This window comes from Leptinotarsa decemlineata, unplaced genomic scaffold, assembly GCF_025532065.1.
Source record: "Leptinotarsa decemlineata unplaced genomic scaffold, Ldec_3_MD MMD2_tig00026375_RagTag_RagTag, whole genome shotgun sequence".
In the NCBI taxonomy this organism is placed as follows: domain Eukaryota; kingdom Metazoa; phylum Arthropoda; class Insecta; order Coleoptera; family Chrysomelidae; genus Leptinotarsa; species Leptinotarsa decemlineata.
Genome location: NW_027412711.1, coordinates 2,413,186 through 2,439,533, shown reverse-complemented (window position 1 = coordinate 2,439,533; position 26,348 = coordinate 2,413,186). Strand labels below are relative to the sequence as shown.

Sequence of the window (26,348 nt, the reverse complement as noted above, 5' to 3'; positions counted from 1 at the left end):
GCATATTTAAAGCATTTTTTCAATTATAAACTAGAATACAGTGAAATAGTAGTGAGCAATTAGGTGGGAATATAATAATTCCCAAAATTTTGCGAAATTCACTAATAGCTCATGAAAAAATAAACAAATAACCAACTGCCTCTGTAAGATAATTTATGGTTTAACAAAATTGCCTCGAAGTTCAATATCCGAATTCGCATTATTTACTGAGCTATAAGCCTGAATAGTTGACAAAACCCGAGGAAATCGTTAATTTTTATAAACAAATGCCTAAAACAACAAATTGACAATAACTGAAAATAACAACAACAACAAAGTAACAATAACAAAAATGACCTGAATATTTATTGTCGTTTCTCTAATAGTTTAAAAGTTATATAAGCATTGAAGTCAACAAATGGATCAACTGCTGCAACTTTTGCAGCACCTGTATTTTCAAAATTAAATGAATAATGGGAACATTATTTTTTTGGTATTTCAATGCTCGTGGTGGTTTTTGTAATTTTTATAACTCTCAAGAAAAAAATAAAGCTAAGTAGAGAATTTGTTTATAACACATTGTTGAGTTAATAAACAATGAAATTGTTTATGAAATTTTTTTGTTATTTTGTAGAGAACTGTTAATTATGATTTTAGAAAAGAAAAAATGTCTTGACTAATAATTTACAAAGTAGATATATGAAATGAAAAATTTTAAACAATTGAATATTATTATTGAGAATTTTTTTTAAATATTGAAATAGTCCATTTGTGATTTATAAACAAATGGAGATGAAAATTATTCGTTTCAGTTTATAAATGTCTTTCATTGACATAAAAATGATAAAATAATGATAAATGGAAAAAACATTTTTTTTACATTATTGTGTTTTTCTTTTTTCGTTTACTATAAAAAATTATCATAAACAAAGTATTGAAACTTTCAGATCTTTTATCATGCAATCTTCTTTTGTATGTATCTAAGAAGAGCTCCACGAAGAGAAATTTTTTTACGGTAATTATTTGAATATTTATTTCACTTTGAATGATAAAGGAAGTTTTAGAAAATTTTGTTAATTAACAATTGTCTAGATTATTGAAAAATCAACTTTGATGAAAAATTCAAACGGGAATCAGATTTCTAAATATTTTTAAAAATGTTCTGTTTACTTTAAGTACCTTAAAAATCATTTTCAAGTTACGTACTTGTTTAGAGGCCGTGCGCGCAACCTAAAAATGGCGCGCGGACGGCTATTTTCAGCGTTAAATTAAAATTATAAATAATGGAGATACCGTTTCGAGTAAATTTCCTCCTCTTCAAGGTTTTTTTTTTCAAAATTCCAAAATCTTTATAGTTTACGAACTATGAACATCAAAACCGAACACCGGGTATTCAATTGTTTATAACTTTTAGAATTTTTTATGAACTAATATACTTTTTTTCACAATGATCTAGACAATATTCTGGATCGAATGAGCCTAACCACTTGATTTCACTAGAAGTATGTCTATTCAACACGAATCTAAACGTAAAGCCCAGTTCAATTATAAACTATTGAAAATACGACAAAAATACTCAAACCCATTTTTATTCTTCTTTAAATACTCAATAAAATGATCTTCAAATATTCAACTATCCATACAAATGTTTACTATTATTTATGGAAATATAGACAAACAATTAAATACTGACTGATATTTAAATAACTCATAAATCATTGAAGACGACAAAAGTACTCAGAATCTTCCTGATACTCTGTATACATACAGGAATTGAGCTTATTATCAAAGATCTGAATCAATAAGTTATTTGCTATTTACATTTCTTTATTTTCAAAGTTATTTTCCCAACAAGTGCGCAAAGTGTTTCTTTTTCGCTTGCAAATATAGTTATATGAACGACGCGAACCGCAGTTCAGATCAGTTCTTGCGTACAGAAAAAGCAATTTGCGCACGTTTTACGAACAAAATTTTTCCTACGAGCTTTAATATCACATAACATCAAATTAGTCGATAATATTCAATTAAACTTGAAAAAAAGAACTGACCATACAACAAAAAATTGCAAATCAATGTTTCGAGGTCGACAGACGCACGCTTGACATTTTAGTCATTTACCATTGAACCAGGTACTCAAAAAAACATTACTTTTTATTTTTTTTTTAAGCTAAAATACAACTATCGGAATTACTATTAAAAGGTGAACCGGTTTCTCACATTGCATATAATAGTCAACAGCTATTCAAACAAATATAAATATTCCCTATCAATCTGATTTTGTGGGTAATTTTACTTTTCCGAACGACGTGCAGAAAAGTACTACTTTGCGCACGCTCGTATGAAAAAAATTACCCTTAAAATATTTTTCAGATACACGCTCATTAAAATTAAATCAAGGGTTATTCCTCAATACGATAAAGATATTTTCTGTCGGCCAAACACTACGATAAATCTATTGTAATATACAGGACGTTTCTTTTATCATGTGGTAACATTGCTATATTCTAAACCGTAACAGATATGAGGACGATTAAATGTGAGAAAGTGTAACTGTCATCGAAAATGATACAGTGGTCGTAGAAAATTCACGGGACTCTCGTTCTTCTCGAGTTATACGGGGAAAACAAAAAATGTTGTTATCCGTTTTTTTTTCGAATGGAATTGTTGTTTCGGAATAATATCAAAAAATGGGAAAGAAAAAATGTTATTGTATTCAAAGTGTACTATGACGATGTAATAATACATATTCGATAAAAAGTTTCGTGTCAACGTGGCCACCATCAACTTTTTTTTCAAATACAGACCTGTTTTCTCATTACAGATATTCATAAAGCGATACATTCACAATCCAAGGGTATATCATATTTGATATTTTCATAGCGTTCCATTTGAAATACCCATCATCATCAGTGACAACAATCAAACAGAAAATAAAATAATTTTATAATGAAATTTTTGAAAAAATGAAACCCATATAAAAAATCAAAAGCTACATGGCAATCTACATTAAATGCTCGAATTGTCAACGTCTTTGTTGAATGCACTCAAGTTGTCGGTTCAGACAATTTCTGTGGAAATTCTCTAGCATGATAAGGTGTAATACATATATCTCTTATTTTTTGTTTGAAATGTTCGATATCTATACTTGTGTGATATCTATACTTGCTGCATTATGGGAAGGAGCACCGTCCTGTTGAAAATATTGTATTTCATGGCGGGTTTTCAGTGGTAATTCATCTGAGTAGCCATTGAATTCATTGAATAAAAAAGAAGATACATTACACTATTCAATTGATTATCTTGAAAGGAAGGGCCAAGGATGTTTGTTGTTCCCATAATTCCCAACCAAACATTTATTCCGAACATTTCTTAGAAATTGGTTTTCCTAAGTAAATGTTCATTTGTATTATTCCACTTAAAATGAATATTTCTGTTAAACCAACCATTGTTGGTTAATTTTGTTTCGTCCGTCCATATTATATTTTTACAAATATTTCCAACTTCCCTATTTCTACGTCTTGAAAACTTCGCAAATCGTACTCTCCTTTCGTAATCCCTTTCATTGCGGTGATGAACTTTGCATATCCTCTAGCATTTACATTTTTTCTTTTTCAAAATAGTTCTGGTGGATTTTACAGAATTTTCCATTTCGTGGGCAATTTCTCTTGGAGAACAATCTTGATTAGCATAATTTTTGTAACTGGCCAATCCTAAATAAAAAAAAATGTTTTCACTGTTTAAATTTGTATGAGTGTGCTCACCCATAATATTTATTATATCCCTCACACTTCCAGTAACCACACATTTTCTTGTTTTCTTTCTGTCAAATCCACCACAGTCCCTCAAATTTCTTTCTAATCGTCTAAACATTTGGATGTTTGGAATAGGACGATTCGGGTATAGCTCAACATACATATTCTTTGTCAAAAGAGGATTTCTATTTGATTTTGCATAACTAAATACCATATCAGTCCTTTCATAAGTTCAATACATCTTTGATAAGTTCATAAACGTCTGAAAGTTCTCAGCAGATACCAACAACGCATTCATTTTTTCTGCCATAGGAACCAAGCAAAACCTACGCTTTCAAATGGTCAATGAATTGAGATGCTATTTGATCATACCAAATTATATAACAGTCTAATTTTGACTAAAACTGATATTTTCATCACCTCCAGGATTGAGAATTATGAAAATATTACGAATTATAATTGATTAGGGAGAAATAAGCCTTGAAAGAAGGATGACGGCAAGAAAAAAGTTTCCAAAACGCAAAAGTACGAATATTCATTGTGTCAGGATACCTACATGTCAAATTTATTGGGTTGTCTGAATTATATTTTGAAGAAATAGATACAATTTACAAAAGAAGTAACGACAGGACAGTAATTCAAAATTTTTGTCACTGATGATGGTAGTTATTTCAAATGAAACGCCATAAAAATATCAAATGTGATATATCCTTGGATTGTGAATTTATTGCTTTATCAATGTCTGTTATAAAAAAGGAAAGTCCGTATTTAAAAAAAAAGTTGATGGTGGATATGTTGACATGAAACGTTTTATCGAATATTCATTATTATATCGTCACAGTACACTTCGAATACAATAACATTTTATTTTTCCATTTTTTGATATTCTCCGAAATAACAATTCCATTCGAAAAAAACGAAAAACAGAATTTTTGGTTTTCCCCGTATAACTCGAGAAGGGCGAGAGTCCCCCTTCCCGACCATTGTATTGTTCCCGATGACAGATTCAATCGTCTTCGTATCTGTTACGGTTTAGAATATAGCAATGTTACCACATGATAAAAGAAACGGCCTGTGCAAACATAATACGACAAACTTTTGGAACTGCTCATGAATCATTTAATTTGAAGTCCCCGCATTCTAACACACTCGCGGATGAGGTTTCCTCATCAACTCTCAAATTAAATCTACTCACTTTGACCTTCAGATTACAATGCCAATGTTCTTCAAACAATCTCACAATATTTATTTCATTTGTGGTCCTCGCATCTACACACAAATGCAGATGAGGTCCTCGCATCTACACACATTATGCAAATGAGGTCATTCCATCACACACATAGAAAAAGATGCGGATTTGAAGAGTCCTCACAACCCATGGCGGTTACGGAGTCCTCGGAAGAAACACACAATTCGCAATTCAGAGAATCTGAGAGGCTTTTGGGAATGCTTATAAAATTTCATCGTCAGTAATGTAAACGCCATTGGTCTAAGACGTCTCCTTCACCATGTCCTCGGAACCTTATAGATAATTCCACGGTCCTCGCTTCACCACCCAGTCACGTATTGGTGTGTGTGTGTGTGTGTACTCTATGCAAACTAGTTTATACAGAGTACATATGGAGTATTATGTCCACTCTTTACCGTGTATGCAATCTATTCTTCAATGAAGGATATCTTCACCGTGCAAATTCCAATGTGTACTTTGTACAAGAAAGTTTGTACTTAGTACACATGGAGGATAATCTGACCCAAGGTCGAATGCCCCCCACCCCCATTTAAAAAAAAATCTGCAACAGACATGTCGTTCAATGTCACCCTAATTACAATAATGACGTCATAGTGGTGGGGAGAGGCTTAGAACCGGCTCAAATCTCTTACTTATAAAAATGTTTTTTGTATAATTCATATAAAAGTTGTGGTTTCGAAACAATTCTTCTTTTTTGTGTAAATATGTTTTTTCTGTATAATTCAGTGTTCATATAAAAGTAGTGATTTCGAAACTATTCTTCTTTTTTGGTATAAAAATGTAGAAGTGGAAATCCAAAACTTTTCTTTCCCAAAAATCAATCTCTCCCAAAAATATTCCTCTTTGTAATTCATTTTATAAGAAATGTAAAATTTAATATCCACCAGAACTTTCTCTTAAATAGTCTAAATTCAAGAGGTAATATCTCCATAAATTACCTTTGACTGAAATATATAACATAATTTTTTTTTTCTATGATTTACGCAACACTACTTTTTTAATATTCAGTGATTTATTTCATGAAACTTGTAACTAATAATTCATTAACATCGTTCAGTAATGTTATATTATTAAATCGGAATAATAAAATTGAACGGGGCGATTTTTGTGAGAGATTAGTTCTTTAGGAAAAAAAAGCATTTTGATTTTTTACTTCTTCATCTTCAAACAAAAATATTGGAGAAAGAAGATGAGCAATTAATTTCAAATTAACATCTCTACAAAAATGTGTAGATGGTACATAGAAGTTACTTTCATGAAAATTGAGGAATAAAACTTCCTATCACTAGAATTTATTTGATACTATTAAATAAGTCTCAAGAACCAAATCAATTGATCTAAGTTTTAGTCATAATATTCATACATAGAAAAAAATTACCTATTCCGGAACCACTATGCTCTTCAACTTGTAGATAGTAGTTGTTTGAGTTAACTTTGTTGGATGGTGCTTGAAAAACAAAATATCTAAAAATGAAGTATCGCGCCGTAATGGAAAGTAAAGACATAGAACACAGAAAAGACTCTTCAATGAACGAAAAATAGTTGAAAATAAACACCGGAAAAATGTAGAGAGTAAATAACAATATAAAATTCCTCAACCAGGTGAACAACAACAAAAAACCTGATGTGAACCATATAAATCGCGTTTTTTTTATAAACGATCATGCTTGAGACACCTGGTATATTGCATTTTTTTTGTACACCCGCTACATCTTTTTTATCTTTGAAACGGAGGAATTCCGATGCTCGATGCGCTCTCCGTCTTCTGACGTCACTGACGTATGACTGTTAGTACGTCACGTGATGTGCTCCCTCTTACATGTTAAATGTCAAGTGGCTACTGCCCCATACGGTAATAAAGGTAACGTTGTCCATCTAGTATGTTTAAGTCTAGAAATGAAGTATTTTATTGCATAGGGGCAGCACTGTACACTGGACGCCACGCCGCGCGTCGCTATTTCAGAGTAAAAGTGGAAGAGCTGGTTTTCAGCGACGCGATACCTGACTAACGTTAATGCAGTTTCGTCCTATACGTTCATTCCCAAACGAATAAAATAAACTAAAATAATTGATAATATTAGTATTTGTATATATATATATATATATATATATATATATATATATATATATATGTATATATATATATATATTTATATATATATGTATATATATATATATATATATATATATATCTATATATATATATATATATATATATATATATATATATATATATATATACATCACTGTAGGTAAAATAACAGAGGTCCTTTAACTGAAAACTTTCACATACAACCTGGAATAAAAAGCCTGTTCTGAAACATCTACTTCCACATGAAAATTGAATTACACGACAGAAAAAATTATTTGAAAACAACTACTTTCAGATAGATGTACATTGAATTATACGAAAATCCCTTTTTCCTATTCGGTTTATACTCCAAATATTCGTTATGGAATTGTATCAGATCAATGAATGTTTGGGGTACAAAAAAAGTTATGCTTCACTCCATTTCATTTCTGAAGCTAAATTTTATTTTCTTTTTTTTTTCACTTCATATATACTACGATTCGACTGCCAATCACGAACAAGTACGAAGCAATAGCAAACAATTTGAAACGTATTTAAGAGGTATTACCACTTGAAAGTGGTACTAAACTGAAGTGCGAAATTATTTTCAACAAAAGAGATCCACAAAACGCATATTTGTTATCAAAGAAGTAGAATTTCATTGTTTTATGATTTTGAGTTACAAGCTTTTGAGTAACGTTAATTTAGAAAATGAAAGAAAAGAATTATGCTTCAAAATTCAGGTAAAGTCTAATATTAGTTCACACTTGCTGAAAATGACAATTCGTCAATCCTATTGTCAATCCAAATCCAATTTTTTTCCAAGACATGGTTTTAGGTGAAAATTAGAAATATCAATTATTTGAAAACACTTTTAACATCATCGGCAGATGACTAAAACTGTTTCAGATGCTAAGTTAGTTAGCGAAATGCACGTCAAGATACAGCATTTTTGTTCTGGTGGGGAAAAAGTGTTTTGAATAAATTTTTTTCTATGACGGGAAAAAAGTTTGACATTTTATCTCTGATGACAGGTAAAAAAATGTCACTTTTCATGATATTACTTTTTTCCCGGGAAAAAAGTGAGAACTCCATGGGAGAATATGATTTTATAAAAACTGAGTGTATTTTAAAAATAATCTAATCAATCATTACATAATGTAAAGTTTTTATTTTCATGTTGTTTTTTACCAAGAGTGTTTGTCGTTTGTTATGTTTACAAATCGCGGCAAGTGAAAGGGATTACTAACCTCACTTTCGTAAGTGTCATACATTTCACAATTTGTCAAAATGAATATTAAAATCAATTATCAATTCATTTTGTTCAGATGTAATAATTAATAAGCACATCTTAGAGCTAAATTGTTGAGTATATTTGTTAGAGCACACAACGTACAGGTACAACATGAGCATTCAGAATAGGAAAAGGAAGTAACAACCAGCTTGAGGTTATTTGTTATTAGTTACACAAATGTTACCAACCTAATATTTACCAACCTAACATCCGCCTTCCTAAGTACTATAAGAACAGAGCTTACAAATACAAACTTCACAAGTCTAGTCTTTCTGGTTTTTTGATTACTCTACCTGGTCTAGTTATAATAAGAGTCAGATAAATCACTGGCAAGGAACAACCAGAATTATTTAAAACACTGAATTGCGCCTATACATTTTGCCATTCATTTTTACAAAGTATTTTAACAATGTATTTTAACAATGAGTGCTCTCTCTCCTACAACTTAGTAAACTTGTCTCGTACTAAAACGGTATCACCTTCGTTAAATTCTACTGATTTTCGGCAGTGCTGATTATAGTAAGTTTTTTGATAATTTTCATCATAAACTTGTGGATCATCTATAACATGAGGCCACTGTTGGCCAAAACCTAATAATTTTGTTTAAAGTTTCATTCAAATTTGTTTCGGATTTTAAATGTATGAGTTGCTGGTCAGATCAATCAAATTAAACACCTACGGTCTGTACAATATCCTTCATGGACACATCATCTGCAACATTTCCTACAGTAATTATTCCTTGACAGTAAGTCTGCAATGACCATGGATTTTCCTGGGAGATACTTGAGCTCAAATTTATATGGTAAAATTTTCATTCTAAGCCTTCTGAGTCGATTATTTTATATTTTGTTGATATCCTTTTGTATAATAGACGTTACAGTAGTGTAAACAATCACATTAGGGTGACCATAAACAAAGTTGTGGAGCAAATGTGAAAGCAAATGTTATAGCAAGAAGTTCTTTTTCGATTTTTGCATATACTTGTTCACAGGCAGTTAGAGTTCTGCTAGCATACAACAATTTCATTGTATAATTAGATCTCAATTTTAATCTAATCATGAAATTTTAAACTAAACATAAATTTTACATTATACACTGGAGTACACTTGGTACTCCTAGTGAAACATTTTTAAGCCCTTTATTATTTGTTAGTAGTCACTCGGTCATATTTCAAAGTTCTAACCTCGAACTCGTTCATTCGAATCCTGCACACACAAGGCAATAACGGTCTGACAGAAAATTATATTTAAAAAAAAATGTTAATCATTCAGATTTTTATATCAAGTTTCATCTTCACCAATGTCTCATCATTTCTTCTTCAACATCAATGTAACCATCATCACATAAGATGTAAGTCATGAGCATGTAATATTTTTGATTTTACTGTAAAATTTATATTATTGTAGTTTCCCTGATGATGGAAATAACATTTTCCGAAAGTTTGGATTAACTTAAAAAAATGTTCTCATTTACTTGCTGCAATACCCCACTATCCAACAGTTTTTATATATACACATAAGTAAAGGTAGAAATTTAATTTAAGAATATTTTTTTATACAAAAGTTACATTTTTTTCTGTGAAATTATTTATTTTCTGTGACGGAAATAAATTTGACATTTTATCTCTTATGACAGGTAACAAAATGTCACTTTTTCTGAAATTACTTTTTTTCCCGGGAAAAAAGTTGAGTACTTTTTTCACGGTTATTTTCCTTTCGAGCTAAAATCTAATATTTTTTTCCCTCATATAATAAATAACTATATTTAACGCCAGAGGTTGCAAATAGTACTTAGTAAAAAATTTAAATTACTTGAAAGGGATTGGAACACCAAAATACCAATTTCTGTGGTAATGAGTGAATTTCCCTAACCTAACTTTTGAGAACAGAAGGCATTAAAAAAAGAATATTTATATTTACTTGGTGAAGTATTCAAGTACCACTTTATTGTGAAATTTTCACCAAAGAATCGCAACGCAAGTTTCACTATGCAATAGCACTTTCGAGCGTGTTATTACTATTTACTACTTTATACAAATCAACAATTTAAATAATATTACTTTCCACCTACCCATTGACTGATAATTTTACCTTAATTTAGGTATAAACTATTCAGAAATTTGAAGAGTAGGAAATACATTTTACAAATTCATTCAAATTGACATGGAATAAAACAAAATCACCTGAAAAAGGGGTTGGTTGGGTAACATTTGTATTCTTCACTAAAATAGTTAACAAAATCACCCATTTCAATATCTGTATCTGTAGAGTAGGGTGGGTCAGTGTAGTCCCACAGCACTTAGGCCCACATGTGAGCCATTGTATATCCTCCCGAGGAGTTGTCCTCCTAGGTCATCATCCATCCTGTCCTTACCAGGAAGGTGGACAGATCACTAAGAGACATCTCCTTTATATCGGCAGGTGTAGGCCAAGACTCGCCGAACACACACTCTCTTAAGTGTCTTTAGCCTTTAGTTACGAAAACGTATACCGCCAGATGGCAGTGCGATTTCGCCCGATGAAATAAATACAAACTCCTCCCTAATTCTAACTTGACCAGGCCGGGGCATTCCAGGGTCGAACTTTATTCGCCGACGTGTTCGTTTTTCCAAATTACATTTTAGATTAAAACATGTTCGTTTTCGTGTTGATCTCAAAGTTTGCACGAAAATTGCAGAGTATTTGAAAATTATGAATCTTTTATCAAAATTGATAAATGCAAGATGCGGACGAGATTTGTGATTAGGGCCCGATTTGACTTGCTATAAGGAAGTTTTCGGGGTCAGAGATTATGAATCTTTTGTCAAACTTAACGAATTCAAGATGACGGTTCCAAGATATCGAACGAGATATATGATTATGGTCCGAATCGATTTGAAATTAGTATGTGGATTTTTTTGGGCTCGTAGAGTATAAATGTATTGTCAAAATTAATGAATTCAAGGTGACGGACAAGTTGTGTTATCCGATTCATATTTGGTACAATGGGGTTTTCGGGGTCGCACATTATGAATCTTTAGTTGAAATTAATTAATTCAAGATGGCGGCTTCAAGATGTCTGACGAGTATTGTGATTATGGACCGATTTGATTTAAAATTGGTATTTTGTAGTCTCTAGGCGTGATTTTTTTCTATTGAATTTCGGAAATTCAAGAGGGCGGACTAGTTTTGTGATATCTGGTCGGGCTCTATGGAAGACTGGCTTTTAGGTTCGAAGATAGTTATTTTTCTATTGGAATTCAGAAATTCGAGATGGCAAACGAGTTTTGTTATTAATTGTGAAATTATATATAACACTGGTATTTTGAGGTTGAAGATGATGAGTTTTTTATCAAATTTCAAGAATTCAAAATAGCAGCATAAAGATGGCTATGGATTATTTTGTGATTTATAGTCGTGTTCTGTTCAAAAATTATTTTTTCGAAAACATGAGCAGGGTGTTCAGAAAATCAGATGATACTCATGAATAAAAAATTGAGAAATCAAGTATCAGAAAAGATTTTATGATTCATAGTCGGATCCTCAAAAATAATTCATCTAGGGCTCTCCGGGGAAATTACTCATATTTTTTCTCAAAATTAATTCATACTACCAGATATATTTTTATTATTGAATGATTTTAATATAATATTTTGCAGGAAAGGTCCACAGTTTAAATAATATGTCTGATTCCATATAAAGGGTTAGACAATATAAGTCAATACCAATCGTGAATAATTCAATTCCGCTGATGTGTATGCAACTGTTGAAAATAAATGAAATCCAACAATGTTTTTGCTACCAATTTTGATTGTAATCAAATCAAAAATAACGAAATTCGTCCAACATTCTAGAGCCACCATCTTAGTATTTCTTAATATGAAAATATCATGAAGTTTTGTCCCTAGTAATGAATACCTGTAAAATATCAATCCAATCGGAAGATATTAGACTTGCAAGATTTGATAAAAACGTGTACACACGCAAACATACAGATAAGTAAGTTGAAAACTATCTGGTTATTGTAGAAATTTTAATATTTCAATCTTTCGTTCGGTCAGAATAACTTTTATCTTTTCCTATTCCCATTCCGACCCTGTGCTATATTTTACAATGGCTCTACGATACTCTCTCTCTTCCTCACCAGACGTGTGGGAGGAGCTACCTGACGGGCGTGTCATTTAAAAGAAATTCATCTACTATTCTGACTCCAGATTCAAAAGTAATAATTAGTTTCCACTAGTCGACGGCTGAAGCAAAACTTTATTAGTTGACTTTGATAAAATTTGATATTTCCCATTTCGAAAGGCATAATGCAAGGAAATCAAATTCGTATAAATAACACATTCTAATTAAATTAATAACAAAATAAAGGAAACATTAAAAAGAAAAATGAAAAAGTCGTTTAACTGAGAAAATGATAGGCTTCAATACCGAAATGGAATAACACCAAAATATTCGTTAGTTTTGATGGTGGAATTGAAAAAAAATGCCCAAAAATGAGAGAGAGAATACTTTTTATTCATCTAATATTCGAAAAATATTTTTTTATTATTTTTCCTTTATACACTCATACAATCTTTCCTCAATCAGAATAAGAAAAATCGTTTCTGACTCCTTTTTTTTCAGGGATGAAAACCCTTAATGACGATAACTCGGAGCATTCGCATAGGACATGCCTGACAGTTTCATCTTCCTGTTCACACGTCCTGCGTAGAAGTGTGCCCAATATTATGGAGGTGTTTCCAAATTTTGATTTACGAAAATTCAATAACCTATAGCAATCGATTTGTGGTCATTTGACTATGTACCTGAAACGATATTTCAGAATCTTTAAATTTTTATGAACAAAACGATTTTTCAAAATTCTTTTGTTTTGAATGAATATGGGTAGTTATTTGAGAATTATCTTAACAAGTATATCCGTTTGTAGTCTTTCCCAATCCAAAATTCCTGAACAAGTCCCTGAACCCCCCTTTACCAACAAAGGAAACATTAATATTCCTCAATTTTAAATATTTTCATTTCAACAAGAACATTGCCCCCCTTAAAGCTGTGAAAACTACTTGGATCGACTAAGAAAACTTAAATTTCTTCGTAATACAAAATTGAAAATATCGAAATTTTTGACCTGCTGAAATGCGTATCCCTGGGGATATCCGGTGTACAAATGGATCGTTACTTCCTTTAGTTCCAATGTTTTACAAAGAGAGCATTTTAGTTGTCAAAATTGAAATTACGATGCTATTTAGGGATTGATTTTCGTATTGTTGTTGATCAGGAAGTGGAAATGTAGAAATTTTGAGTTAATCTTTCTATTATTATTGATATTTCACCATGACTGAAGTTGATTGTGTTATTATTGGTAATTAATTGTGGTTGTAGACGGGTTTTTGAATATTAATAAAATAACCACAAGTGACCCTATCGTTTGGGGAAAGTTACTCAAATTCAAGAAATTTTTCCAGATTTGAATGTTTTGAAGGAATATGTGATTATCCAGACCATTTGTTTGAACCGATTATACTCCCTCTATTTGGATGATGACTGCGGCAAGCTCTTGTTCTAAGGTTAACCCCAGATGCATAAATGTCTCAAATTCAATTTACTTCAAAATCATCAATGCATTTCAATTGGAGAAAAAATGGTTTGAAAGAATTGATGAGATATGGACACGTGGACTTGGGACGTTAGTTTGGTTAAAAACTAAATACCCACTGAGTCCCGAAATAAGTTTAGTTTCCACACATGCACATGCTCCACCAAAATACATTCAAATAAAAGTCTATAAACTTTCGAATTTTTATTTCCGTCTTTTTCTTTCTGTTCGAAATCATGTTGATGTTTTTTTTTAAAGAAAATAGTGGTGTGTGGAGGCCAATATTTGTTAGTCGTAAGTCGTTAGTTAACCCTTCTGATTCTCGTAAAATACTCGTTTTGGGGTTTGAATAGATTCAAACATGTGGAAAAAAACTACCATTGAAAAATGTCAAGTCACCCATGGGGTCCACTGACTAAGAGAAATAGTTTTTTTATTCATTTGAACATTATTCAATATTTTTCTTTCAGTCATCCAGCCCACGTACTATTCACAAACACCGATAACCCACATGTTGTTTTATTTTAGTTTCAGCCATTCTAAATCGAGACCACTCATTTCCTCAATCTTTCCTCTTTCAGTACGTTTACCTTTCGGTTTGTTGTGGTTTTTCTTCGGTTTGTCGTTTGCCAGTATTGTTAAGAATGTAACGTGCAAGTATAGGTGTGTTTTTGACTCACAACGGAAAACTGAGCTTGAAAATAACCATTGTGTTGACACGTTTTTCTCGAAAAGTTCCTAACATTCTTCGGAAAAAGAGTGTGTTGAATTTAGACGATTCTGTCTGATATGTTTACAGGCTCCGAAATGTGACTAACCTTACTTTCATAGGCATGGTTACAAATTGCAATTTGGCGCCCTCTAGTGAATGAAAATTACAAGTGACAGTTAATGATACAGCAGTGATGGAAGTGATGTTTACAGTACTTTTGTTTCGTTGAGTTGTGAAATATAACTTCCCAAATGAAATTAAAGGTGAAATTTAATGAATATATTGCAGGGAAATGGGTGTTTCTTCAGATTAATTCGTTGAGCTAATCGTAAACATACTTATTATAGAAATTGAGGTAATTTGCTGATTCAGGATAAACAAATTAATGATTTTCAGGTAATCATGATCCTTATTTTTCAAATAGACCGAACTGGTTCTTTCCAGACTTGAATATGGAACTTGATGTGACATAAAACGTTCAGCATGTTTTCGAGAAACAAAATTAAAGAAGCCAATATCCACATAACAGTTAAGATTCTCTCCAGATAATCAAACCACATGAATGATTAAGAAGTAAATGTATTATATCAGTATAAATAGTTTACACCCAAAGATCAAGGCATTATTTGTGATAAAAATGTTTTGAGATTTGATTTGATTATGAATAATAATAATAATAATGAGCTATTATGTTTAATCAGTGTGAAAGCAGCCACGAGTTCTAGCCATGGATTTGTCGAAGCGAAGCAAGAGATCCGATAAATCAGCGGCTCCCAAAATCCGAACCAAATTCGTGCGATTAATAACAAGCATAATAATAAATCCTTCATATCAAAAATTTTCGAGAATATCAAGTCATTAGAAATTGTTGGAATATATACATATAAGTTTGAAGAAAATTTATGATTCGTCAAATCCATAGCGCATTGAAATATTTCGTGGATGCAGATTTTTTTCCTTGAAATGCATTCATTTCAGCATACAAAATAAGACCCTTATGTTGAAATATTTTGTCGGGCAGAATATCAACCCCCACTCCGAATTAAATAAGTTTCAAAGAAAAGTCTACAACTCTTTCAAATATTGTTTGGATTGGGATTTTTTTCTTTGAATGTATTGATTTTAGCGTAATTCAGAAGATTCGTATGCCGAAATATTTTGTCGGGCAGAAAATCAACCCCCACCTCGAATAAAATAATTTTCAAAGAAAAATCCATAACTCTTTCGATAATTCTTCGGAAGGGAATGTTTCCTAGAAATGTATTCATTTGAGCGTACTTGAAAAGACCCCTATGTCAAAATATTTTGTCGATCAGAAAATCAAACCCACCCCGAGTAAAATAATAAAAAAAAATCCGTAACTCTTTTGATAATTCTTCGAAAGAGAATTTTTTCTTTGAAATATATTCATTTCAGTGTACTCGAAAAGACTCCTACGTCAAAATATTTTGTCGAGCAGAAAATCAACCCCCACCCCGAATAAAATAATTTATAGAAAAAGATCCATACCTCCTTCAAATATTGTTTGGATTGGTATTTTTTTCTTCGAATCTATTCATTTTAGCGTACTTGAGAAGACCCTCATGTCAAAATATTTTATCGGGCAGAAAATCAACCGCTACCCCGAATGAATTAATTTAAAGAAAAAAATCCATTATTTTTTCTATTATTCTTCTGAAGGGAATTTTTTTCTTGAAATAAAGTAATTTTCAAAGAAAAATGTATAACTCTTTCGATTATTGTTCGGAAGGAAATTTTTTTCTTGAGATGTATTCATATCAGCGTACTTGAAAAGATCTAGTTTTAATGCAGAGGGATAGCCCTGCTTATATAAAAAGTGTTGGCCAACCACTCCATGTATATTTATAAAGTGATAAGCAATTAGAAATTATTGAGAGATGTAGTTCTAGACCTGTTCTTCATTTTGATGCAACTGGAAGCATAATTAGAAAGCCTGCATCCACCGATAAACGTGTTTTTTATTATGCCGGTGTTATTAACACACAAATAGAATAGTACCTATTTTTGAAATGATTATTTGTAATCATGATATGGTATCTATTGTGATATTTTTAAAAGTGGCCATTATTTTCGGGAGTTGTTACCGATTTTAGTTTTCCGATGATGAATGCCACCCTACACTTTTTTAATAAAATGTATATGAAAATATGTCTAATATGGACCTTTGCAATTTGTGAAGGGAAACAACTGGCCGATTATAATATCATTCCAATACATATCTGTTGTTCATATTTTTTTTAAATAATCAGTAATGATATAAAAAAGAAGTGGGGCCACTGAAGACTCACAGAAACATTTGGGAGAATTTATGGCAGCATGTATCAACTGCAGCCACTTAGAACAAGTCGTAGTTTGGTTAACGAATTTGGTTAAAATGCTTGATTCTAAAAATCAAAATCGACAAATGAGAAAAGCCCTATTCAGTTTATTGAAATTATGTTCAGAGCAAGAGTCACCAGAAACTGAAAGTATTGAATTTGAATCATTATTTGAATCGCAGTATGATAAGAAATCAGATGTTCTCTATTTAAATAGTCCTTTTTATAAAAAAAAATTAAAATATATGAAACAACTACCTTCTAGTTAGATTGTGAAATAGGAGAAGCGAACTGGTATTATAACACTGAATTTCTGAATTTAATTTTGAAGAAATATTTGCCATTTCTTCCGTTATTGTCAGGAGCAATTATTGAAAATAATAATCCCGGCAGACTTAGCAATGCAATTATTGAAAATTGGTTTTCACAAGTTAAAAATAATCCTTCCAACGGAGACTGCTACAATCAAAGGTTCAGAAGAGTCATAAAAGTGTTACGAAAAAAAGTAATTTCACTCCACAAAGAAATAACGTTAAGTATTCCAAGAAACCGTGCACTTTGAAAATGATAGTGAGAAAGAAGTCAACAAATACGCAGGTACCTGAACGTTTGAATGAGGAATATTCCCAGACAGAAACTTGAAAAAAAAACAAATTAAAAAGGGTACCAACTTTTCCGGAACAAATTTGAAGAAAACGTTAAATGAAATCAAACAAAAAATTTCTGAAATGAATCGAAAGAGTTATGGATTTTTTTCTTTAAATTGATTTATTCGAGGTGGAGATTGATTTTCGGCCCGACAAAATATTTGGGCATATGAGTCTTTTCAAGTGCGCTAAAATGAATACATTCAAAAAAAATCCAATTCAAACAATATTTGAAAGGGTTATGAATTTTTCATTGAAAATTATTTAATTCGGGGTGGGGGTTGATTTTCTGCCCGACAAAATATTTTGGCATACGAGTCTTCTCAAGTACGCTAAAATGAATACATTCGAAAAAAAAATTTCAATTCAAACTATATTTGAAAGAGTTATGGATTTTTCTTTGAAAATTATTTAGTTTGGGGTGAGGGTTGATTTTCTGTCCAACAAAATATTTGGGATTATGGGTCTTTTCAAGTGCACTAAAATGAATAAATTTGAAGAAAAAATCACAATCCTAACGAAATTTGAAAGAGGTATGGATATTTTTCTTTAAATTAATTTATTCCAGTAGGGGGTTGATTTTCTGCCCGACAAAATATTTTGACCCAGGAGTCTTTCAAAGTACGCTAAAATACATACATTCAATGAAAAAATCCCAATCCAAACAATATTTGAAAGAGTTACAGATTTTTCTTCGAAAATTACTTAATTCGTGGTGGGGGTTGATTTTCTGCCCAACAAAATGTTTTGGAATACGGATCTTCTCAAGTACGCTACAATTCGTTGAATGTATTCAACATTTAACGAAAAAAATCCCAATCCAAACATTATATGAAAGAGTTATGGATTTTTCTTTGAAAATTATTTAATTCTGTATGCTGAAATGAATGCATTTCAAGAAAAAAATCTCCATCCACGAAATATTTACATAAGTTATACGCATATGTATATATTCCAACAATTTCTAATGAATTGATATTCTCGACAATTTTTGATATGAAGGATTTATTGTTATACTTGTTTTTAATCGCATAAATTTCGGGTTATTCAGTGAATTCATAATTGGCCACGAATTTGGTAAGTAGCTTAGGCTACTTCAAATAGACCTGTCAATGGACAATCTTTCCTGCCATATCGTCGGTCCAATGCCAAAGTCACGAATGTGCATAATTGATGTTTTGAGAAAAACGCATTTTAAATATCGACGACATTGCTAAAAATAGAGATTTCATTTTGTGGCACTTAACCACTATTGACAGGTTTACTTTTGCAAAACAAAACAATAGTTTTATTAAAAACAACGTTTTGAACATCTAAACAAAAGAAACAAACATAAAATTCCTTTACAGAAAAAACTTAAATAAAACATAATTGGTCGTCGCGAACTGAACAAAAACTAACATAAAATTTCTCTATAAAAAAAATAATGAAACATCAACATTTCGTATTCGTCAGTATCGGAGTAAACAAAATAAAAAACAACAATAAAATCCTAAAAAATTAACGTTTAGTCTTCGTCACTATCGGACTCTTCACCAATGTCTGGTTCCGGTAAATTGTCACTTACCTTGGGATTTGTTTTTGGGGACCTGTAAAAATCATGGTACGCTTTCGGTATTGTTAAATCCTTACACATTTTATCCAGGTCTTTCCATTTTGCCTCGCTGATGGGCAAGTCATTTTGATAGGCCTTTTTTAAGTGGGCTTGTTTTTGACGCTCTCTGTTTTTTTTTTGCAGTTCACTTCAATAAAAAAATCGGTAAAGTTTATTTTGTAAAGAACTTTTATGCAATTATTCTCTGTAATATACCGAAGACAGCAAATTTTTCTCCAGGGAATGTTATTGAAATTAAGGAAATTAATATTATTTGAAAATCCTTTGAAATCTAAAAATTTATCAAACGTCAAAAACTTTACAGTAAAAGGACATGGTGTGATACGTGCATCTCTTATAAGTTGCGCCCACCCCTCAGGGGTATAAACGGGTACATATCATGCTTTCTTCTCTATTTTCGAGTGAATGGAGTCACACTCCATTTCAGTGTGCCCTGTTTCGATAAACCGATGATCAATTACTTTCAATGATGGACGTTCCGCCAGAAGTTGGATACACATGGCTGCAAATATTGAATTTTTTTGCTGGCCTCCACAGCCTTCAGACATCATATGCACTGCTTCGATCTCAGAATGGCTCATAATATAATCATAAACACAGGATGAAATTTCGTTAGCCCCTCTTTTTTCCTTTGTTTCGTCCCACAAGTAGCACATACCATTTTGGTTTCCTAAATTATAGATTGTGAAATTATACACCGCTAGTTTCCTAAAATAAAATATTTGTCCAGCACATCCTTTGGGAGTTGTTAACACTGCCTGCAAATCAAAATTAAATGCCAAGACCTTGGGATTCTCTTTTGCTATTAACTTGTCCACATCGCGGGCTTGTCTAGCTTCATTTTTTCTATTGAGATGTTTTTGATACGTTTCGTCTTCTACCCTTTCCTCTTCTTCAGACATACTTTTGTATGCTAAACATTTCTTACATTGGTCTTTTTTTGGCTTAAAGAAGCCTAAGTTGTATGCGGAAAATATCTGGCGATATTTCTCAAATGTAACAATTTTCACATTTTCAGTGCTGCACAACTCTTTGTACATCCTGTACATAATTGATACATTAAGAGATGGGTCAAGGTACTTCTTTTTACTAGATTGACGAAAATAATGCAATTCTACCGCTGGAAAAGATAGAATCTGGTTTCGTATAAATGTTTCAACATTCTGTCACATTTAATGTGGCCATGAAAAATGCTCTACACACTGTAAGTTTATTTCCATCAACCGTAAGACTATACACACAGGTGTAGTTTTTCCTGGAATTTTCGATACCTCTTGTCCGTTTCTTTGTTTTTTTTTCAATGTGATTATACAGAAATTGACGTTGATCGTCAATGCAGCTCAAATTGTGAAAATCATTATAAACCCTTATTCGGTTTGGCTCGGTAACTAAAGCTGCACATTTATGTTTTGGTTTATTGAGACAAGGAACCGGCAAAAGAGGACGTGAAGGTTTCTTGATTCCCCTATGACCAATGTAAGACTCACTTCTGAGTGATACCTTTTCACGGTCAGAAAAATCCTCAACATCACTTTCCCATGAGCTCTCATTTTCTATATCTGACGAACCTGAAGGTTCATAGAGATCCGAAGAAGATCTAGAAACATACGAGTAATCTTCTTCCAGTGTTCCTGGTAAAGCTGGAGGCAGATCATCAGGTTGGACAACCAGGCGAGATGTTGACGGGTACTGATTTAATTCACTGCATTGTTGCTTTGTATCTGGATGCTCGATGGTGTTTGTTGAGGACAGTTCGTTACGCATAGTATCATCTGAAAACAGAAAAAGAAAATAGTAAGAAACATAACCTAAAAGCTTGTTACAAAAAGTGAAGATTTTCGACTATAAATCCTATTATTTTCTTTTCATTTAACAATTAATATTTTCTCACCTTGAGCTTGTAATTTTTGGCAATTTCTCATTATTCTTGCTATTCGGGAACTCATATTTTACCTAGATCACTATAATCACCTATATCTTAAAGCACAATTGTTTACACTGCCAAAATAACGAATGTGGCACATTCGTGAATTTGGATCTAAATGGTAAAATAATTTGCAAAGGCAAAAGCACAAACGTGGTACATTCGTGTTTTCGTTATGGCAGCAAATCTCCATTTGACGCTTTCGTGGAATACGTCCCAACTAGAAGGGATAGAGGGGATGAGCAAATACTTTCGCGCTTTTGGCATTGCTACTATGAATTAAATTCCGACATTTTGCTGCGCATAGGTGAAAATGTGCAAATTGGCACATTCGTGACTTTGGCATTGGACCGACGATATGTGAAGAATGGTACCGACCGAATCGGAAGAGTTCTAGGAAAATACAGGACGAAATCGATATTCAGGTCAACTAAAACTATCAGAAGAAGTGTAAAATTAGCTATGAATCCCAGAGGATGTTCACCGGATCTCTTCTAGCTGTGGATTGGCTTCCGGGAACAGCTCGTATAGCGCCTCAAGTATTCTCCTGTAGTGCTTGTGTTTTGTCCTTAAAAGAAAAAAATAAGAGAAGAGTAAGTAACTTGCTCTTTGAACACAAAAAATGTGTCGCATGGAACATACCACAGAGATAGCAGAATATGATAGAGATGGCACCCACGATATTGCGTTTGAAGAAACACAACTCCTCGATAGGTCTCAGAGTTTCTATAAGAAGGCGATATTAATTCAGAGGCGCAGAAATATTTTCAACCGAAAAGAAGAGAGAATCAACATTAATAAAATATTTCTCTCGTTTCATGTCATTTAATTAACAAATCAAAACAGACACGCCCGCCAATAATGGAATAAATTTGGAGACCCAAACAAATTTATTTGCTATGAGGACAACCGGAACACTTTTTGCGTTCTCATGTCTACCGCAGACATGAACGAAACATCAGGCATAAAAATATGCAGACCACGGCAAACAAACCAGTAAAATATCTTTGATAAAGTGAAAGTTCACTCTGTCTCATTTTCTTAATTTTTCTTAACTTTTTTAATATTGCACTGTGTTGGTATACGTATACTGGAAACCTAACATTCGATAGATGTGAATATAAAAAAAACGGATAAATCGAACGCATAAATAGCAATACTTTCAAATAATTTTTTTTCAATTTGTATACAATTCTGATTTTTTTTTCTATTTATTTCAGATCTATGTTGAAACCCCAGCCACCAACGAAACCTGCGTCGATCGATCTCCTTGCCCAAGCTCCTACAATGGACAACAACTGTTTGGAGAAGCTGGTCAAAAATTTTGTAGACGAGGACAAAGCCAGGATAGCGGCGGCTGCGAGGAACAAAACAGCGCCCTCTATCAACAAAGCAATACCGTCTAGTATACAGTATGCGCTCCAAAAGTTCGAGAAAGGTGGTTCTAGTCAAAAGGCCGGGTTGGGGTTGAGCGGGAGCGGTAGTGTTACTGGTGGCAGTGGTGGATATGCGCGAAAAACGACGACATTACCCGGGCGGAAAGTTGTGAGTGGTGCGAGCGGATATGGCGTGGTGGGTAGTGGTAGTGGTGGGGGAAGTGTTGGAGGAGGTGTCAATAATTCCCCGCCAACAACGAATTCAGTGCAGGTGAGACCAAATGATTGTATATGTATTTTTTCCAACTTCGGTCATTACTAAGATTGAGGGTATAAACCAATATAGTACACTGTATACACTGTAAATACACTGTATTTCTTCCTTTTCCAGTAATTTTTTATACAGTAATAATACTATTGATAATGAGATATTATGGATTTAGTAACAAATGTAAGAACATCTTGAAGGTTCCTATGCATCATGAAATTGGTGTACAGACAAATAAGCATGTCCATTAGTGCTCTTGGGAATTGTGAAGGCCTTCAAACAAGAATCTCGAAGATCTTTTGCAAATGTTACTCGACTTTGACCTTATCTGGCCATGATTCGATTGCCATCAGCAAGCTGTTGTATAGCGTATTTCATTAAGCTCTTTCTACCTCTTAATTCAAATGAATTAATCTGTGTGTGAGATATCATTGAAACTTGTTATTCGTTTGAAAGACCTATTGACGTCAATATGTGTGCCGATACCATGGGTTATGTTGGCTTTGAGGACCCCTGTGGTTTCTATCTTATTCGTATATACCAGTTCACATCATCTCAACGTGAGATAACTATGTTCTTAAATCGCTCGAGCAGAATATCCAATGTGACATAAGTTGTGTGGCACGTAGCGCCGCGCCGTCCTGTTGAAACATATATCGTTGGTGTCCAGATCGTCCATTTCAAACCAAAAGAAGTTAGTAATCATTGACCTATAGTGCTCGCCGTTAACAGTGATGGCCTGGCCAACGTCGTTAGTGTCAGTTGCCAAATGCTTCAGAGTCCATTCAGAGAAAACACACATCGTTGTCTATGGTCGTTTACCTTCAAGTCCTGGGTCAGTTTAATTTTGTACGGGTGCAGACCCAAGTCACGACGCAAAATTGTGGTCTGCGAAACGCCCAGTTCTTGTGAGCGACGCAAAATCAACTGCCTTCGATTCTCCTGTACACTCTCGCAGACAGCGGCGTGGTATTTCGATTGGTAGATTCGAGTAAATCAAAATAAACTCAGGCGATAACCATGAGGCGGGAAACTGAATTTGGTTACAAGAGTTAGGGTCACGGGAAAAAAATCAACTGGCAACCTTGCTGGCAGCCATGTGTCTACTACTTCGGTCTTATAATCAATCAATTAATACTTTATTCACCCGAGACTTTTTTACAGGAATAGAAATCAACATGCACATGTGCAACATGTTAAAGTAGGAGATGAAAAATACAGTGATGAAATATGGAAAAAACGCTGTGATGAGCCGAAGAGAGTAGACGTAATACACAGTGCTGCTACTTCATAGTAAAAATGTTTGTTAAACGTACATCAGTAGTTAGTTTTTGCTGATTTCAGAACCTCCCCTACCACTTTTAACCTTGAAATGACCTCTGCATACGTCACACGGAGCAGCCAAGGTGACTTCGACGAGTTGTTTCAAGTTTGACCTTGAACGACCTTGACCTACGTACACGGCGATGCAGACAAGGTGACTTTGGGCTGGTGTTTTGAGTTTAACCTTCATAAACTCTCTATATTTTCGACAAGGTGACCTTGATTTTGAATGAACTCAAGCCAGTTACGCAGGTTCCTTGTTGTTTCGATGACTTTGAACGATAGTTTTGAGCCTTCGAACGACCCTTACCTACAACACGCGACAAAAGATAACTTTGAGGCAATGTTTTAAGTTTGACCTTGAATGACTTTCATTGGTCCACACGGCTATTTCGGAGATTCGACTTTGAACGACCTTCAGCCGCATGGACGAAGAAACTTTTGGAGTGCGTTTTTAGTTTCAGTTTGAGTGACCTTCTGCAGTATCGTATGCCTTTGCATAGGAAATGTTAGAGGTGGAGTCTTTCAACAGCCAAAACCAAATTGTTGATCAATCAAACAACCTTGAAGAGGTATATAGGACATTCGTCGACACGTTGTCTGCAGAAGCTGTGGAATTTCCAGAACGTGATTCAGGTATATTATCTACATAAATATGAAAAATTTCAGTCATCAAACGAATAATGTGTTCACAGTTGTTTTTATTGAAGTAAACATCAACAAATCTCAGTGAATCCTCCTCCTCCTACATCAAACTTCTAGAATTAATCGCTTTGAGGAGGGCAGTAGTTGATGTGAGAAATGAAGACCATTTTTGCTTCGCTTGGGCGGTGACATCAGCTCTGCGACCAGTGCAAACGAGAACTTCTGAAGTAGGATCATATCCAGACTTCAGAGATGTTCTTAATGTTGAAGGTATAGATTTTTCAATGAAATTACTTGAAATTCCAAAATTTGAAAATATGAATGATTGTTCAGCCAAAGTTTATGGGTCAGAAACAACTTTCGAAAACAACAAACCGAAATGTGAAATTGTGGGTCCTCTTTATTACGCACGGCGAAAACTCGGTCGCCTTGTAAATGTATTGAACATCACCGATGAATCTAGTAATAGCCACTATTGCTGGATAAAAGATCTATCATGGTTAGTATCATCACAAATTCCATCACACGGGCATAGGATGAATGCTTGATGTATTTCTCAGACAAACGCAAATTATTGCGACATCAGTTGAATGATTGCAATGTTATTTGTACCACCATTCCGACAACGCAAATCAAAATTGATTAATGTGGTAGGGCCACATTTGAAAATTTTGAAAGGCAGTTGAAAGTCCCCTTTGTGGTATACACTGAATTTGAATCAATTCTGAAGCCTATACATACAAATGAACCGAATCCAATACGTTCCTTCACAAATAAATCATTTATTCATGAGCCATACTCATTCTCATGCCGAATTCGTTGTTCTTTCAATGATTCAGCCTCCAAATTTGTTGTATATCGTGGGGTGGACGCTGCAAAGTATTTGTAGCCAGACTGGAGTTTGACCTGAGCGCTATCTACTATACATATTTGAATAGTATCGTGCCAATGAAGCCATTACCAGCATCAGAGGAAAATGAAATTTTAACTGCTGATAGTTGCGGTATTTGTGAGAAACCCTTCGAATTGGGTGACGCCAGAGTGAGAAATCAATGTCACTTGACGGGAAGGAAAATATATGGAGCTGCACATATTCGATGTATTTTGAATTACAAGTTACCGAATTTCGTTCCAATAATTTTCTATAATTTGAGCGGCTATGACAGCCACTTGTTCATAAAACAGTTATGAACTTATAAGAACAAGGTGGATGTTATCGGTCAAACAAAAGAAAATTACATTTCTTCCATTAAGCATCTATTGATGAGTACCACAATAGATAAATTTGGTAAATTGAAAAAACAATTTCTAAAGCTGAGATTTAAAGACCAGTGTGAAGGTAGCCATGTGTTTTCATCCATGTGTTTAGTGAAAGAGAGGCGAGCGCGCTATTCCGCCATAGGTCGTTTCACCGCAATTATTCACATGGCTAGCCATGGAAATTTTTACATTGATAGACTCATTGCTGGAAACGAACTGATGTGATTGGAAATGATTCAAATGATGATGAAAATCTTTTTTTTTATGAAATGAACCGCATTTTATTGAAATTGTACAAACAACTGATAATAATAGAA

General features: G+C 33.2%; 1 protein-coding gene across 4 annotated transcripts in view; it reads left to right on the top strand.

The window, feature by feature from the left end:
- The window catches only part of LOC111514183 (serine/threonine-protein phosphatase 2A regulatory subunit B'' subunit delta), a 372,132-nt gene that overhangs the window by 204,995 nt on the left and 140,789 nt on the right, over nucleotides 1-26,348 (top strand). For 2 of the 4 annotated variants that reach the window (XM_074185478.1, XM_074185479.1), the window contains exon 3: nucleotides 22,380-22,806. In XM_074185478.1, the coding sequence (XP_074041579.1) occupies nucleotides 22,380-22,806 (427 nt within the window). Of the gene's footprint in view, nucleotides 1-14,581; nucleotides 14,898-15,004; nucleotides 15,031-22,379; nucleotides 22,807-26,348 lie in introns of those variants that run through there. The other 2 variants (XM_074185481.1, XM_074185480.1) reach the window with 2 other exon arrangements.